This window comes from Triplophysa rosa, linkage group LG10, assembly GCF_024868665.1.
Source record: "Triplophysa rosa linkage group LG10, Trosa_1v2, whole genome shotgun sequence".
Classification (NCBI taxonomy): Eukaryota; Metazoa; Chordata; class Actinopteri; order Cypriniformes; family Nemacheilidae; genus Triplophysa; species Triplophysa rosa.
In genome coordinates this window covers 23,864,231-23,881,699 of record NC_079899.1, presented here as the reverse complement: position 1 = coordinate 23,881,699, position 17,469 = coordinate 23,864,231, and the positions used below count along the sequence as shown (strand labels likewise).

The 17,469-nt window shown below is 39.3% G+C and overlaps 2 protein-coding genes across 9 annotated transcripts; both read right to left on the bottom strand.

Annotated features, from left to right (window-relative positions):
* Positions 1-388: 388 nt before the first annotated feature.
* Positions 389-13,893, bottom strand: baz1a (bromodomain adjacent to zinc finger domain, 1A). Of its 5 annotated transcripts, none has more exons than XM_057344656.1 (28): positions 13,725-13,893; positions 13,272-13,414; positions 10,862-11,140; positions 9,123-9,269; positions 8,925-9,023; positions 8,575-8,662; positions 8,140-8,274; positions 7,874-7,934; positions 7,632-7,786; positions 7,388-7,483; positions 7,088-7,226; positions 6,831-6,977; positions 6,588-6,683; positions 6,187-6,411; positions 5,902-6,067; positions 5,713-5,817; positions 5,537-5,628; positions 4,888-5,424; positions 4,517-4,680; positions 4,118-4,260; positions 3,635-3,783; positions 3,197-3,277; positions 2,842-3,089; positions 2,514-2,722; positions 2,089-2,420; positions 1,818-1,990; positions 1,543-1,630; positions 389-1,461 (listed from the first exon to the last, which is right to left on the bottom strand). In XM_057344656.1, exons 2-28 carry the CDS (start codon positions 13,382-13,384, stop codon positions 1,289-1,291), a joined length of 4,440 nt encoding a protein of 1,479 aa, XP_057200639.1. In that variant the 5' UTR covers positions 13,385-13,414; positions 13,725-13,893; the 3' UTR covers positions 389-1,288. The 5 variants fall into 5 exon arrangements, with proteins under 5 accessions (XP_057200639.1, XP_057200638.1, XP_057200637.1 ...); XM_057344655.1 differs by having other exon boundaries at positions 1,818-1,993; positions 8,925-9,020; XM_057344654.1 differs by having other exon boundaries at positions 1,818-1,993; positions 13,725-13,891.
* A 988-nt stretch (positions 13,894-14,881) lies between these two features.
* zgc:109986 (uncharacterized protein LOC553566 homolog) lies at positions 14,882-17,403 on the bottom strand. Of its 4 annotated transcripts, none has more exons than XM_057344185.1 (8): positions 17,227-17,403; positions 16,990-17,111; positions 16,452-16,590; positions 16,246-16,367; positions 15,836-15,946; positions 15,643-15,749; positions 15,435-15,531; positions 14,890-15,321 (listed from the first exon to the last, which is right to left on the bottom strand). In XM_057344185.1, exons 1-8 carry the CDS (start codon positions 17,321-17,323, stop codon positions 15,199-15,201), a joined length of 918 nt encoding a protein of 305 aa, XP_057200168.1. In that variant the 5' UTR covers positions 17,324-17,403; the 3' UTR covers positions 14,890-15,198. The 4 variants fall into 4 exon arrangements, with proteins under 4 accessions (XP_057200169.1, XP_057200166.1, XP_057200168.1 ...); XM_057344184.1 differs by having other exon boundaries at positions 14,891-15,321; positions 15,432-15,531; XM_057344183.1 differs by having other exon boundaries at positions 14,884-15,531.
* Between the last annotated feature and the right edge of the window lie 66 nt (positions 17,404-17,469).

Sequence of the window (17,469 nt, the reverse complement as noted above, 5' to 3'; positions counted from 1 at the left end):
GCATAATACTGTTTATAATTCACAGACTGGTAAAGCACCTGAAATAACTTTGTTGCTTTGATTATTAATTATTATAGCTTTTAGAAGCCAAATTCAGACCGGTTTCTGATTCATTCAAAAGAATGATTCATTTTACATTTCACACATTTCCTGTTTTTTTTTTTAGCTCTTACTGGTGTCAAAATTCCTTTTGTTTGTTAATTGTAGCAAAACATGTTTAAACTTAAAAAACAACGACCAGAAATTTACTTCATGGACATTTTTCATTTTAACCGGTAAATGTTCCAAAATGCTAAAATTCAGAGATTTACCAAGTACGGTAATACACACCAGTGTAAAACCTCACACGTACATAACTGAGAATCTGCAAGAACAACAACTATCCAAGCCAAATATAAACAAAATTTATTGTAAATACAGAAATAAATTTACACAGCAGGTAAAATGGATCTCAAGACCTGAAAGGGGGGAAAACCAACATACTGAATCCAGCTTTTGGCTTTTTGAAACCAAAGCTGGTTGCTCTTACAAAAGACAAACGATCTATAAAACAATCTTATAAATAAAGCAAGCAAATTAGACCCAAATCTAAATAAATAACCAGTAAGTGAAAAGGAAATATAACAAAATAGAGGATGCTTTTGGTTCCTATGTAGTGTTTAAGCAAGCTATAGGGACCTGACTGAAAAACAACGTGTTTCTCTTTACAAATATTCACAACTACGAAACAGAAGTTCTATTTGTTCCTTTGAGCTGCAAGACTTGATTTATCGTTATAACAGAGACTCAAGTCTGTAAAAATCTATACAAAACAGTAGTCTAGAAACACAGGTACAAAATACAAATGCACCTTTTTGAGATTACAGACAAAAACACACAATGCTTTTAGTCCCGAGTTAACTTTGAATGAAAAAGGACTTAACAGAAAACACAGTGCAAATACTTTTTCACAGCACAACTTTATCCATCAGCACCCTAGAAAGAAAACATTATGATTTCTACTAGTAAGGGATTGACATGTGACTTCATAACAGCGGATTTAAACTCTCATGGCTGCCTGAAGAATAAATGCCACTTGATATCCGTGAGAGTGACATTTCGTTTGAGCTCTGCACTTTAAAAGTTCATTTTCCTGCGAACAAGGGGTAGGTAGCAATTTTTATTGTCTCACACCACACTGGAATGCCCATGAACATTCCGCAAATGCCATGGAACAACATAATTAGACATCGGATTATGAATTGGCCTTCAGTCTCAGCCAGGTGGTGGGCTTGTGTGGAAGTTTTGTTTACATCCGTGCCCGCTTCTGTGGAGGGGTCACGCGATCCGCCAAACCGAGCCTCTGAAGCTCGGAGTGGAAGAAGCTCTGGAGCCGAAGACCAGCTTTTGCCTCATTGGTGCTACGTGGATTGTACTCCAAACAGTTGGAAAACATCAGCTCCACATCTGCGATAAATTCCGCTGCAACATTAAAAATACAGAAATAAATTAGCAGTGGCTAATGTTGTTCAATTCTCTTGATCTTGAGTTTTTTGAACTAACCAGCACTTTGGAATTCACAGTTGTTGACTTTTTCCCTGATTGTACTCAAGGCTATGGGCTTCTTGATGATGTCATAGTAATCAGGCACCTGAAAAATACACGTATTAAGCATTATAAACCATCATAAACTCTGTGTGAAAAAAACAAAAAGAGACTTTTGAAAAGAACATTTAACAGTACAGCTGACTGAAACACTCCAAAAATGCAACTTCCAAATTGGGTCAATGTTACAAAAACATATGAAAGGGACTTTTCTTAACTCCTACATTTACTACCTGAGTTCTGGAGACCAGTTTTTTGAAGGGCCAGCTGTCCTCATGTCTGACCAAATCCACAGTGAGCAACTCACAGGCCGACAGCTCGTGGACACCCGAGTTTCTTCCTGAGCTTCGACGGTTGGATGATGTAGTGGTTGGAGCCAAGACGATCTTGGCTTTTGGGGAGACCTCTGCTGGAGAAATGGGGAAAAAAACAGAACGAAATGTGAACTTGAGATGTAAACTAGAACTGTTGAGATGTAAACTAGAACTTTTCTATTATTCTTACCAGTAATGGATCTCTTTCTGGACTCTGTATTCTGTGCAGCAGGGCTTGACTGGCTGCTAGATTTGGGTTTTGTTCGATTATTGAGCACTTCAAGACTAAGACGAGCACTGGAACGGCTGCCTGCCCGTGCCGGGGGTTTGCCGTTAGACACCGGGGTGGCTTTCTTCCCTGAGTTTTTAGAGCCTCCTTTATTAGCAGACTGGCTTTGTTTGGGTGTGCTCTGCTGAGAGCGAGGTGTGGAATGACCTGATTCAGCTTGCTTTGATTTGCTATTTGAACGACCTTCTTTAGTGCTCTGGAGAGGAAGTTTGACGGCAACCTTCTTAGAAACACTGAGGAGGCAAGAAGAAATGTTAGTCTTAACTTTCAAGGAACCTGTCATTTCCCTTTACTTTAAAGCAAATCAAAATAAAGGAAAAAATTACTCTTTGAACCTTTCTTTCTCCTCCTCTTCTGACTGTTCATCCTCAGAGTCCTCCTCTTCTTCCTCATCAGACTCGTCCTCTTCCTCAGACTCCTCCTGTTCCTCCATTTCTTCTTCCGAGTCGATGGAGGAACGCTGGCGGGAGTTGATTCTGTGAGAGCGCTGTTTGGGACGGCATTCTGGGCAGAACCAGTCTTCAGTAGGAACAGCCTGTAATCACGATTATTTTCCTTCATATGTTAGAAGCAGGCAAATATCACACCTAAACTATTTTGTCAAAAAACACCTGCCATGTTATCCAAAACTAACAAAAACTACTAAAAGCTTACCTTCAGTTTTGGGCGAACACAGAAAATGTGATGGCCTCTGTCACAGGCATCACATAAGAGCATGTTCTCAGCATCTCCTTTCCTTCGACACACCTTGCAGCGGGCATTAAGTATAGATTTGGCCCAAACGACGCTGCGCTCCAGAGTGGAGAGATGCAGAAAAACCTGTGACAGACTGGAGCAGGCCAGCAGAGACTCGCGCCAGCGCTCCTGCACGGTTTTCACCTGCCGCCCACTCTCGCTGCCATCTGAGAATGCAGAAGTAGACAGATTTAGTTAATGCACACGTTCAGGTGTGGCACACATTTAAAACAAACTGTCTTGTATCCTGACCTGGAAACAGAACTAATCTTACCGTCTTTCTCACTAGACTGGTCGTCATCTTTCTTTTTGTCTTTTTTCTTCACCTTTTGATCCTTTTTGGAATCTTCATCACCTTTTTAAAAACACAACATATTTAGAAATATAAATAGATGACTAGAAATAATGTACCGTGCTGTCATTTGTTATTCATTTGCATAATTTGCAGGTTGTGTGTACATTGCCTAGGGTGTCTTGTATGATATTCCTCTGATTTTAACTTCCAATCAAAGTTGGTCTCTGAGCTGGTTGTTTAAATTATAATCATATTTCATATCAGATTACTTTGAAATGTAAAGGAGAAAATGAAAAGGGAAAATATCAATAAAAAGGCAGGCTGTCACTTAAACACTATACCATCCATGCAAACAAAATGATAAAAAACACTCCGTTTTAATAGAAGCTGTAGCAGTAACCAATGTGCCGAGCTTACCGAGTGGAGCTTTGAGAAACTTGCGCTCTATACCCTGCTCTATCTGAGCCAGGGCTTGTGCCAGGAAGCGGACGGTATTGTTGACGGGCTGAGGTGTGCTTACACTAGTGGACGTGACACTCTGACTTTCTGCCTTTAATTCTTGCAGCCTGAATTACAGAAAAAACAATTAGTTCCGATAATCACAAGGAAACAAGGCACTGTATTAAAACTACATGCGGGTCATATTTTAGACCTCATTGTCAAAGTCTTAAAACAGACAATTAGTCACCATAATCGCAATTATTTAATAGACAATTAACCGTCAGACAAATTTCATAATCGTGACAGCCCTACTCATAAGTCAAATTACACAGCTTTAATCAGCTGACAGGTGGATTTTACTTCATTACACAGCAATAAGCCGTTTCTGTAAATATAGCATATAAACAAGAAAACACCGTTTTAAATGTAATTTCTAATTTACGTCAAAGATAAACTGACCTGTCTTTGACTCTGGAGTTGTTCTCATCAATCTCCATCGGCTCCTCTTCTCCATTTATTGTCTGGTTCTCTTTGGATTCAGGGCTCAGTAGATCATAGTTCCCATTTTCAAGTGCTGCCCTCCATGAACTTCTGTCAGCCACCTTCTCAGAGACCAGGACGAAAGCCAAACACAAATGTATATGATCAATCACTGCATTCCAGCTCAACCCAACCAACCAATCAATCAATCAATGAACATCAAAATTATGAAACATGACCAATGAGTTTACAACTATATGCTGTAAATATGTCTAATTCACGGTGATCTGACAAACTCCAGAAAAGGTCAGATCACCTCAGGTCAGAAAACCAAGTTGTTGTTTGCTACATACACAGAAGCCGTGTCAATCGACATACTTTAATTGTTCCCAAAGTTCCCTGATAGATGCGGTCTTCAATATCCAGTAGCAGATCTTTGAGGCGATTCTCCATGAAGCGCTCAGCAGGTACAGTGCTGTCTGAGGAAGGTGAGCCAGCCTTTGATTTGATATTACTGCTTTTGGTCTCTGGCAAAGGTTGATCTGCAAAATAACATAACATTTAATGACATTACTCACACAATCCATGTTCATCTGTAACATTATTTTAATATAGAAGTACCATTACAATCCAAGACTAAACTTCTTTGGGAGCATGTGTTGGTTAGTACTAAAATATAATACTTAGGAGCTAAATAACTTCAGTTTTGCAATGTTCGTTCATTTAACTAAGAGTTAATCTCACAGTACCCGAGTGATAATAATGCTGAACAGCTTTCTCATCCAGAAGCTGAACGATGCGTTCTTTCTCCTGCAGAAGGGCTTCTTTGAGGGTGCTCTCTCTGTGTCCCCGAGAGTTCAGAGCTTCTATGAGCTGCTCCACCTCCTCAGCCGTGCTGTAGAAAAACCACTGATTGGGCCGGTTGACCGGAGGGGAGGTGTTGTGGACCGGTATTGAGTCCTCAGCGGTCTTAACTGGGCTCTCAACAGAAAGAGCCTCCTCCATTTTGGGTTCAGGAGTCGGACGTGGCTCCAGCATATCCTCTGTCAAACCAAAGAAGTCATCCTCGACGAAGAGTGCTCCGGCAGAAGGAAAGAGCCAGTGGCGGCGATACAGGCGGTCTCGGCCGAGTGGCAGGATGTAGGTGCAGGCCATAGCTTCATGAATGCGTTTCAGAAGCTCTTTCTCTTTGAGCTGCTGTTGCTGTAACTCCTCTGGGGTCAGACTGTCCTTCGCTTCAACCTCACCAGACTGCTTCTCTTTTGGGGAGTTGTTGGTTTTCTTTTCTGTGAAAATGAGTGCATTATTGAATCTTGTACAGCAATGGATATTAATCCATTGCTGTACAATATTAAAGTATTCGGGGCCATCTGCTGCTGGCCATTTTAAAGCTGATACCTGTTTTAGATTTGACTGGTTGTTCCTCCTCATCATCCGTGTGTTGTTCAGTGCGAGCCTCCTGACTCTCTGTGCTGGTGTCCATCTCCTCTCTACAAAACAGAATACTGGTTTATTCAAGCATGTGAATAGAACTCCAAGCAGTGGATTGATGATGGATTGCTGGTTAATCTTACCCTGCCACATGGCCTTCATTCTTTGCTTCCTCTTTGAGTTTTTCATGCATCTCTTTCAACTTCTGCTCTTGTTCCCTCAGCTTCTCCTCTTTTCTTTTCCGAACCCTGAAACGGGGAGATTCAACCAATGAATTTCCAAGGATAAACAAGTTTGGCACTGAAGGACGTCATATCTTTGTAATGCATTACCTTTCGGCAGCTTCCTCTCTCACTCTGCGATGCTGCTCGGCTTTAAGCTCTCGTAGTTCCTGTTTGGCAGCTCTTTGATCGTCTGCGTTGTCTTCAATGAAGTCCCGCGTGGAAACCAGAGTCAGCAGCTTCCCACACAGAGCATGAAGGATCTTCAGCTTCTCTCCTAAAATACACAAGTGCCAGAATACACTATTGACCTGTTTTTCACGTTTCATAACTTTCAAAATGTTTATTTTTCGTATAGAATCTGAAATTTCTCATTTATGAACAAAGGCAGTTTACCTGGAAGCAGGTCATAGACTGCAGTGTTGGAGAGTTTTTTGAGCAGGCACTGGTTTGACAGACGCAGCTCCACACAGGGGTCATCTGTGGAACTGAACCCACCCTGCTTCTGGTAGCGAAACTTAGCACTAGTGGAGCTGCAGTCTGCCCCCGAAGCCAGGATGTGCAACCGCAGAATCTCAGAGAGGGTACAACTGTCCAGATCCAATTGCTTTAGGCTACAACCTACACAGACACAAGCAAGGAACATAAAGCTCTGGATAGTGTGTTGACTGTAGTAATAAATAAACACTGTCTTGTCTACATTGTTCATAAGAAGGTTCATTGTTAAACGCTGAAAAGAGATAAACATACAGCATTATCAAGACAGCACAGACTCGTTATACTGCACATTATCTAACCTTGGTAGAGCTGTGGCCAGGCAGCAGCCAGAGACGCCACAGCGCTGATGGCAGACTGAGTGGGGTCAGCGTCATCCTCCAGAGCCTCACTAAGATCTGCCAATGACAACACACAATATGATACTCGAGGTATCTAACAAAGAACCTGCACCTGTCACAAAAACTTCATTTGATGCGATTTTATTTTACCATAATACATAAACCAACCTAAAATTGCATTAGTTTATGCTTAACCACTCTAACCTTTGGTGTCCGCTTCTGCAATCTGGTCCTTGGCTACTTCCTCCTGCTCCTCCGCCAGAGCCTGGAATATGGCTGACAGGAAGAAGAAAAGCAGCTCACAGAGAGGCCCCTCAGGATTACAGCCGACCACTGCCTCCTCCAGAACCTCTGTCAACAACATTCAAATCCAATATGTTTAAAAGATATTCAGCTCTGTGGGTACAAATGACACAATATCCCATGATGCAATGCATTTACAGGTAGCCACTCTATCTCACCAAGTGTTATGCCATCAGGAAACTCATCCTTCAGGTCAAACAGCTCTCCAAATGCATGCAGAAACTCTAGCACCATCAGAGCATCTCCAAACAGGTCCGCAGGAAGACGTGTCTTAACTGGCAATGGATTTGGGAGCTCCTGAGGGTGGGCACATTCAAAAATAGACCCGTTTGTTAATTATGGATGGATGACTTGTCCTATAGCTGGCTGATCAGTAAAGCCAACTGATCTCAATCAAATCTTTATGTATTCTAATCGTCCACTCACATGTGAGAGTCTATGTCAAGAGATATGTTTACCTTTAGGTCATCACACTCCATGTCCTCTCGAGGTTTACTCCATAATTTCAGTCGCTCTGCATATTTTTTCTTTTCCTCCTTTAGCTTCTCTCGTTCCTGAAGTGCATTACATAAAAACATCCTTAAAGATTTAGCCTTAATTATTAACGATCAAATCCTCTAAAAATAACATTGATATGCATTTATTCGATTAAAAATTAGGATTAAAAACTGATGTACTTGAAAGACAATATATGCAACGTACCCTCTCTTTCTCCACCTTCATTCGTTCTTTCTCCTCTTTTCTTCTCTGTTTCTCCTCTTCTACGATCCTCTTCATTTCCTCTTTCCTCTTCTCCTTGTCCTCTTTCTCTCTCCTTTTAGCCTCCATTAGATCTTCTCTTTCTCTCTTGAATTTTTCTTTTTAAAGCAAGCCAAAAATTGTTACACAACTTGCTTATGACATCTACATTCAATTCTCAGTATTTTGCATGAGCTGAAACTTACCCATTGACATCATCGGTTCTTTCTGCTGCATCTGTTTTAATTTCTCCTCGACATAATTCATCTGAAAAGAAGATAACTCATCATCAGACACCACATAGTCACTCTTTGAAAAACAAATCAAAACATTAAAATAAAATCCAAATCAAGGTGTCCTGAAGTCCATATCAGAATGAACAATTTTAACATTTTACTTAACATTTACACAAACTGCATGCCATGTTTGTAATTACAATACATTAATGCTCTACTACTACAGAAACACAGACCTCAGTTGGAGAGGCATCATTTGGACGACGACCTCTGCCCTTTCCTGGTGGACTGAAGGCAAACACTGGGGGCTCGTCGGGAAAGAAGTGCGAGAGATTCTGTTCGGATAACTTATATTTTGCAACTGTTGATGGCTGGAAAGAATAAGAAAAATTAAATATATTATAAAAAAGGTGCAAAGCATTGTAAATGGGCAAGTAAGATAAAAGGTGCGTCCCAAATCGCGCACTTATGCACTATTCTATGCCATTTTGTAGTATAAATAGTGCGAGTAGTGCGTTCACATTGAAAATTCTCAAAAAAGAATGTGGAACTGTGGACACTTCATGCACTCAACAGTCGCAGTTTCAATATACTTCTGGTTAGTATAAAACCGTATAGTATGTAATTTGGGACACAACTAAAGACTTGTCATATTTCATGACTTGACTTACCTTGAGTCTGATGGTCCCGTTTATCGGTTCACAGTGATGTTTAAGAAGCAGCCTCAGTCTGTCTCGACTAAAAACGTTTTTCTTACGACTGTAGGATGAAACGGCAGAAAAAAGAAACAACAACATTATCATCAAACATGCAATTGTCCATAACTTTACAAAATGGGTAACAAGAAGTGAAAAAATGGTTGTTAAAAAGCAGTTGGAAGAAGGATTCTTTACTAATAAGGTATTGGGAAAAGGCATGTTCTGAATTTGACCAGTACAGTTTGTTTTATGATTTGATATTTAAACAAAAACAGGTAAAAAACTAAACAGTTTATGAATAAATCTCCCCCCAAAAAACTCACCAAATCAGAGCATGTTTCACTACTAAAGGCTCACAACCCTCAGGGTTGACAGGCTGAACTTTGTATTTAAACAAAGATGGACTCATGGCTTTCTTCCTGCTTTCAAAGCAAAAAGCACACAGAATTTAGATAATGATCACTGGAACAGACTTATTGAGCATTTCATTGAGGGAGCTGAAGACATTTCTGAGTACTGACCCATTTGGTGTCTTGGGAGAAGTGACTTTGGTCTCTTCATCGCTGTCACTGATGACGATCGAGTCGCCCTCTATATGATGTTTGACGTGCCCATTGACTGTGCCATTGGAATGGGGTGGTATGACCTCCAATATCTTACAGTGTTGTCTGTTGAGCATATAAACCCTGTGTTAGTGTGAACATCTGATGGCATGGGATATCTTCAAATTAACTTTCAGAGCAAAGTATTACATTTGAATCACGAGTTTTAAAGCAGCACAGAATTCAAAATGATTCAAAATGATCCACCATAAAAATTCTTAAATAATAATTTTAAAACACGGCAGCTTCGACAGAGATAAATTCTCTGGCCAACAATATAGAAGCAGCCAGGCAGTTTGGGTGTGACCAAAGTGTCTGGCTGAATCCTGCTTTCTAATTTCTTGGCCATCCATGTAGAAGCAAGGAACCACCCAGCATTGTCATTCCCTTCCAAAAGAAAATGCCCCCTCCACCCCCTGTCTACCAGTGGGGCACCCTGATGTCTGGTTGCCTCAGCACAAGCTGCAATGTTGTCTGGGGCAACTCCTTGTATCAGTCCATCCAATCAGAGGCATTCTCTAAGCTCCACCCATTTATTTTGTTCTCAAAATAGCAAGGTCAGCTTGTGATGGCTGACTCTGATCCTCTGTTACAGCACAGGACAGAGCTCTTGTACAGTTTCCTTTAAGAGGTCAAGATCAGGCTTACTAAATCTATGTTATTATCTTTGGACGTGCTGGATTGTCACTTGTTTTTCGAGGTTTGAAAATGGACTGTATAGAAGGCTGCCAAGGACTTTCGGAGCTCTAAAAGACAGGCTTTGTCTACAGGAGGCAGGCAGAGGGTGGGGACATATCAATGAACATCTGGGTGTTTCTCTTCAGTCATGCCGTTGCCTGTTTTGAACACAGCTTCATTCGGCACCATTGTTCTTCACTATTGTTAATCATCTAGACGTTGTTTAGAGTTTTTGAGCGCTTTTCCACCATCGCGCCGAAGCACAGTCTGAAATGGTTACAGTTATGTTTCCACGTGAGCCTCGTTCGACACGACACGATTACAAACTGTTCTCAGCTCGGAATTTTCAGCACGGTTCTACATCATGCTAATGAATGCGCTCAGAGCCGTTATAGCTCAGTCTCTTGTGTTACCAAGGCAGTGCGTGACGCGTTTGTGTTTACATTCTAAAAATTTCCGTTATCAGCCCTGCAGTGGAAAATGAAACCATTTACGTACCGGCTGGCATGGATCGGCACGGAGTGGAACGATTAAGCAACGAGAACGATTCGGCGCGATGGTGGAAAAGTGCTCTTTGTCTTTAGGGGAGGGAAAAACAACTTGTTTTGCGTTTTAATATTATTTTTCTTCATAACTGCACACCAGATATTTCCATTTCAAAATCGGATTGGTGTTCAAATGCGCTCTACAGTCAATATAACACAGGAAGGTCAATACACTATACAGTATTCAAAGAATTATGAATAATGACCAATAATAATTGATAATAACAATTATTATGTTTATTGTCCATTGGTGTCTTATAGCACCATCACGTCATTATTTAACAACAACAACTATTTAAACCGTGGTTAAACCAATACATGGCCTCTCACGGCTTATTGTTGTATTCTAAACATTCTGAATGACTGATTCTTTGAATTGTCCATCATTCATGTTGATGAATTATGAATGACAACAAACAATATCTGACTTCTTACCTGGCACCAGAACGACTGACAACATCTACCATCTCTCCGGGAAAGAAGCGCTCTTTGACGTAGGTGTACACATCATCACATATCTCGTGCAGTCGTACGCGGTGTGTAAGTGCAGTAAGGTGCAGGAGGGGGACCATGAGTTCGGCGGGAAAGTTTTGAAGATTCTGTCTGGCCTTCCTCTCACTATCCAAAGCCTCCTGGTAGGTTAGGCCAGGCTTCCCTGTCACCGCACAACTCCACACCAGGCTGTTACACAGAATGGTCCTCTCGAAGAATTCACTGTTAAACAACACAACACGTCAACTGACTGCTACGGAACTTAAATATACATTAACATTACATTTATTCATCAGGCAAATGCTTTTATCCAAAGTGGTTTACAGCTCATTTAAAGTATACATTCTATTAGTATGTGTGCCGACTGTGCTCTTGGCATTAAAGACTGTGCTCTCGGCATCTCGGTTAGCCGAACTATATAGACGGTTTCATCGGATGGACGCACCTGGCCCAAAGTTAACTTCTGGTGTGTGTTTGGTTAGAATATAACAATTTATTTTATATTTAATTTATATCAATATTTTATTGTATATTAATTGTATTAAATTACATTAATACTACTCAACACTTTTTCATTCTTTGCAGAGGTCAACCGGAGGTTAGGTTTGAGCCACATAACCTTTGTTGATTTCGTTGCAGCTGAAACAGTCTTTAAACGTATAAATGAAAATGTATCTTCATGCAAAGGTTAAAAAGGTTTGCTTTGAGGACAGCAACGTGATGAGTGGAGATTTAACCCAAAACAGACCGACTCATACACACCTACCACTCAAAGCTTGTGGATAAATAAGTTAAAAACACAGTGGGTGACATAATTGCTTTTTAGCATTAAGATTTTAATGTTCCCATCGAACCAAATAAACTTGATGAGTTCGATATGACATCATGAGGTTTCTACATCAGCCTTATGTTCCCACAAAGTAATTTGCTAGGATTGATGGCAACATCATTTTTATCAAAGTAAGTTATTAGTTCAGAGTCAGACCATTTATAAACTGTGATAATCTGCAATTTTTCAGACCAGTCATGATATGACCACTAAAACTAATTTCAAACCCAAAAGAAATGTCTCTTATTCATAGCTTGGAGACAAACTACACAAACATAAGCAAAAGATTTAAACTATTTAAGGCCTTTTAACACACATCCATAGCTTTTATGTTCAGATCAATGGATGACTTTTATTATTAATAAAACAAAGGATGAATAGACAAAAAAATTAAACAACGTTGTCATCATAATCTATAACGTACTAAACCATCATCAGGATCATGACAAACTTTTCAAAGCAGCTAATCAGTAAACCCCCAAATCCCAAACAATAAAGTGTACTTCCCCAGACCGAATGACAAATAACAAAATAGAAGTATAACTACTACTCTGGTAGCAAACAAACATTTTATTCACACTTATTTGTATCATCGGATGACATTTTAATGTTCAAGTTGTAGTGGTATTTGTACTAAACTGACTTGCAGTGTCAAACTGCTTGGTCATCATATTCCACAACTTCCTATTCCAGTCCCATCTGACCACTAGGTCCAATGTCTACTTTCCAAGCCCTAATAACAGATGACATTACAATAATGAAACACAACAACTTCTAACCTGTAATTCACATAGGGATGAACTAAAGCCACTCATTGAGACCAATCTTGAGTGATTAGTTTGAACATAGTAGTTAAACTACATGGTCATGATCATAATCTTACTCATTACCAGCCCTATGACCACAGACCTTATGTCAAATGACGTCAACAAAATAATTACAAAAGCAGTAAAACTCGTCCCCTAAGTGCCTACACACATACTAACAATAGCGCGACCACGTTTCTAGCTAACGTTACAACATCCTGTGTGTGAATGAGATCTGCCCCATCCTCGCTAACACCCCCTTAAAAACATTAGACCAGGGGCTTCCCGTGCACATCCCACCCGCGATCTGACATTATTTAACCACTTATAACACATATACACACACTTTTAAGATATAATTCACTCAGTCTGGTTTCTGGATCGTGAATTTTGTTGGCTAAACCGAGCTAACTAACTAGCAACCAACTCTGTTAGCAGAGGCCCGAACTGACACCTGCCGGTGTATGAAGAGGAAAAAAACTCTTGAGGGTTTCTAAATATATGACCATTTCACACATTGGCTATTGTGTCAGAGATTGTGGTTTAAAACACCATAACAAGAGAAATGTATGTTGCTGTTTGTATTACTAAAGTAAAAAGTAAAGTTTCGTGCAGACTGTCTCCATGGCTGTCACTTCTGTTTAGTTTCTGATGCTGTTGTTTGGCATCAAAGGGGAAGTTCATACGAATCAATACGAATTATAATAAAATGTCTTACTCATAGGTCCTGAAGATTTCATGCGTGACTTTACAGAGGAATACTTCTTCATCTGGTCTGAGATCAGCGGGCGGCTTCTGCCTCACGAAGGGCTTTTTGTGAAGAAGCGGCATCTTTCTTTCTCTTTATCTCTTACCCTGAGACTTTCAAAAGCAACAAACACAAAAAACAAACACAAAGTAAGAAAATGTCAAATTAATACGGGTCCATTAAAAGTCAATCGCGTCTTCGTTTCATTCGTCGAAACTGGTTGTAAGGAAAGCCGTTAGGTTTTAAAATGTTTAAATTCTAACGACAGTTTTCAGTCTTTGTTAATGACACGCGCTTCCCGGGTGACGTTCAAAATCCTGCCCACATGTTTCGGCTTTTTAATTCAAACCGAATATAAAGCATACGGTTGGTATCCAAATAACAAACGAGCCTGGTATACGGACGAGTAAAGATAATATTTACCAATTTTATGGTGTGAACAAGATACGTGGCTGTAAAAAGAAAGAAAAATACAGAAGTGTCCCACTTCTCCGAGCGGCGATATTACGCGTGCCGTGTTGACGACAAGTTTTGATCCGCTCTAGTTCACTTACCGACTGGGCAGTCCTGGAGGTGGAGCTTCCATGACAATTCTATCATTGCATTGGGCAGTTTGACTGCCAATCACGCCTCTGCGCCCAATGGTGAGAGTGGAAAAGTGGAAATATAGCTTTTATTTTTTCCCCACCACTGAAGGTTCATCTATTTCGTAATTCTCATAATATTTTAAGGTCATTTTGTATAAATATGCACAAATTATGTGGTTGAAAATGAAGAAAGAACAATAATTTTTAGACAGTGATAAATTTTCTCACCACAAAGCTTTCACTGATTATTAAAATGTACACTTGAAAGCATTTTTATAAAAAGTAATAGCGAAGATTATTTTCCAATTTTACATGTTTTTTTTTAAATGTGTTCACAAACAAACTCCAGTTAAAGCTTTTGCTGAATTTGTTTTTAGTATAAGGTCGCCCAACTCTGAACTAGGCATGGGCCGGTATGAGATTTTGACGGTATGGTAACCTTAAGCCAAACATCACGGTTTCGCGGCATGTCGGTGTTGCAGCTTTAAAATGTGTTATTTTAAATGTCTGAGTAAAAAACATTGAACACAATAGATTTGATTTTTAAGCAACACAAAATATTTGGAACAGTAGTAAACATGAACAGTATGTCAGGTTAAATTAGTGCTCCCCAAACATTTTGAAAGCATGGCACCCCTTTCTAGTCTTCTTTTAAATGCATGTCCAGTAATTAAACTTACATGCATTCGTCCATACATATACTGTATATCTATACATAAATAAATTAAATGCAGATGAGCAAACAACTAATTAAGCATAAACAAAATATAGCACATAACCTGATGGATTCCTGCACAAAACAGCTCATACCTTTGGAACGGTATAGCAGAAACTTTTAGTGGGTTTAAACCGTGACCTTGCCAAACCGCGGTATACCTCGGAAACGGTATTCAGCCCATGCCTACTCTTAACATAATACATATATTGCACTAAATGTGCTGCCTATAAAAGAAAACAAAAGTGTCCCCTCCTCTACTTCCTGTTTCAACAGAAAGGGTATGTAACCAGGGAAGAACACACTTACACAAAGAGCACCATGTTTATTATATATCGATGACAACTAAACCATAGAAGTGCAATCTCTGAACAACATAAGTGAATAAAACGAATCTATGGCATAAGAAAGAGTGTTTTTCCTTTGGCATATATTGCCTAAATGAAGTATAAATGCAAGCTCAACTTTTGTCACTACAAGGTTAATTTAAAAGAGGATACTGTTTGTTTAATCAAATCTATTTGCATGATTTATTTGGTGTGGCCTCATTGAGGTTATTCATATTCAGTAGTTCCACTGTTTTAGAAGACCTGTGTTACAGTACCCTGTAAAGATGAATTTGCTTGAGAGAATCTGCATCTGTGTCATTTTTTATGTAAACAGTGTAATCAAGTGGTACTTCCTCTACCCACTGGCAGAGCGGTAACATCTCCAGGGACTAAAAAACACATAATAAAAGTCACTTGAAATGTTACTAAAGACATTTTTCAACCAGCAAACAACATGACAGGTAATATGTATTAGATATATTACAGTAAAGCTTCTTACAACATTTTCTTGAAGTACAGCATGTGCCTCTTGAATGCTGGGTACAGTCACCAACAGTGCACCTTTCTTTCGAAAATTATGACTAATAAATTGCCAAGCTCTAAAATTAAAGACATAAGAATAATAAACATTAATGTCCGTTGTAGAGAGAATCCTGGAACATGCTGGATTCACTAACCAAACCGCTTCACCACAATAATTTGGCACTTACTGCATTTGATCGCTTGGTTCCATAAAGTATTCAAACACGTTGTTCATGATTAAAACATCTGCATTTTGCACTAATGCAGCCTGTGACCGGATATCTGCATGAATAACCTAGGCAGGAGAACAATGAACATTCCTATAAACAAACTTTTCAAGGAATATTAATCATCATACACAAATACAAAAAGATATTAGACCTGAATCCTTTCACTAAAGCCATATTTCTCCACAGTCATTGTTTGAAGTTTGACAAACTCTGAATTTATTTCAATCCCCACGAGCTGAGCTGCTGCACCGTAGAGGTAACCCTGATGAGAAAAAACATATTCATATATTACAATACAGATGACAAGATGTTTCGTCAGAAAAACATAAAAATCTCGGGAGAGGATTACGAAGACAAACACTATTCTTAAAACAACATACAGTATAGCCTATGGTTGAAATTCTCACATGCAGAGGTAATCCATGAGTTACTCCCAATGTGGTCAATGTACTCAATTGGATCTGTCCTAAATGGAATAATCTCACTTTATTTTCTCATTTCAGTTTAAAAATACTTCAAAGTACATTTGAGAATGAGTTTATCTATGTAAAAAAAATCTACCCCATATAACACAGCTCCTAGTCTTGATCCCACATCAATCACTTGCTTTCCTGTGAGGTCCGGGAGAACATTTTGGAATAGGAACTGAAGTTCCGGAATGGAGAATGAATGCGAGATGAACTCTGTGAAACAGAGGAGCATCATGTCACATCTTCTTTATCACAGTTTTATACATTTATATTTTACGTGTCAATGCCATCGCTTACCCAATGGTGCTGTTCTGTGAGACGCACAATCGAGGCAGTAGTTGCGACTCATTTTTCCATCTTCACACAGGGAATCCACAGTTTCCTCATCGTACAAGAACGCATCCACGTGCACTGTGGGAAGAGACTTCTGACTGGTCTACAATTGAAAGTACACTTTAGGATCTCACAATAAAATGTAAAGTACCCAATCAAACGTTCGACAAACTTTTTTTCTTAATCTTACCCCTTCGATTTCAATGCATAAATGCTTGAGATTATAATATAGTAGCACTAATTTATGGATTTCTCTAAAAAGTAACATTTGTTTTATACTTGTTTTTTTATACTTAGCCAGTAATTATTTGCCCAGCATACATGAACATGTATACTAGGTGTTTATTCATAAGGTGTTCTAGGCAAAGTGATCTACTGATTTAGATTTAAAGAAAGTTAAAATACTTCAGTTTGACCAATACTCCCATAATAACCCGACTAGATGCGTCAATACATTGGACAGGAATATCAAAGTAAAATACACTTTACAATCAATACTGGCCTTCTGGATAGCCATGGTCTCTGAGGGAGCCATAGCCTCCAAAGGAAGGCAAGCCCTGAGGTCTTCAGCAATACTCTGAAGAATAATACTTTGATTGTCCACCAAGAAATCGTCCAGATCATCTAAAAGTGTGAATATAAAATTACAAGTCTGATTGTAAAAATTATAACTAAATTCCAACTAAAACATTTATTCGCCTGGTATCAAAAGTAGGTAACGTAATGATAAATTAATTACCAGATGTTTTCAACCATTCAAGCAGCTTTGGAAGATGTTGTCTGTCCGTTTTGGACAACACCTGTAGAATTTCATTCTTAGCATCGTTAAAATTCATAGATTCCGTCTTTCAACCCACTGTTATGCCCAAAACAATTCAGGTTATGGGCAAGTGACTGACACATGGGTCCGCTGTATCGCGATAGGATAGTGAGCGTGCTAATGCTTTAAGGTAGAACCAAAAAATAGACACATTGAGCAAGT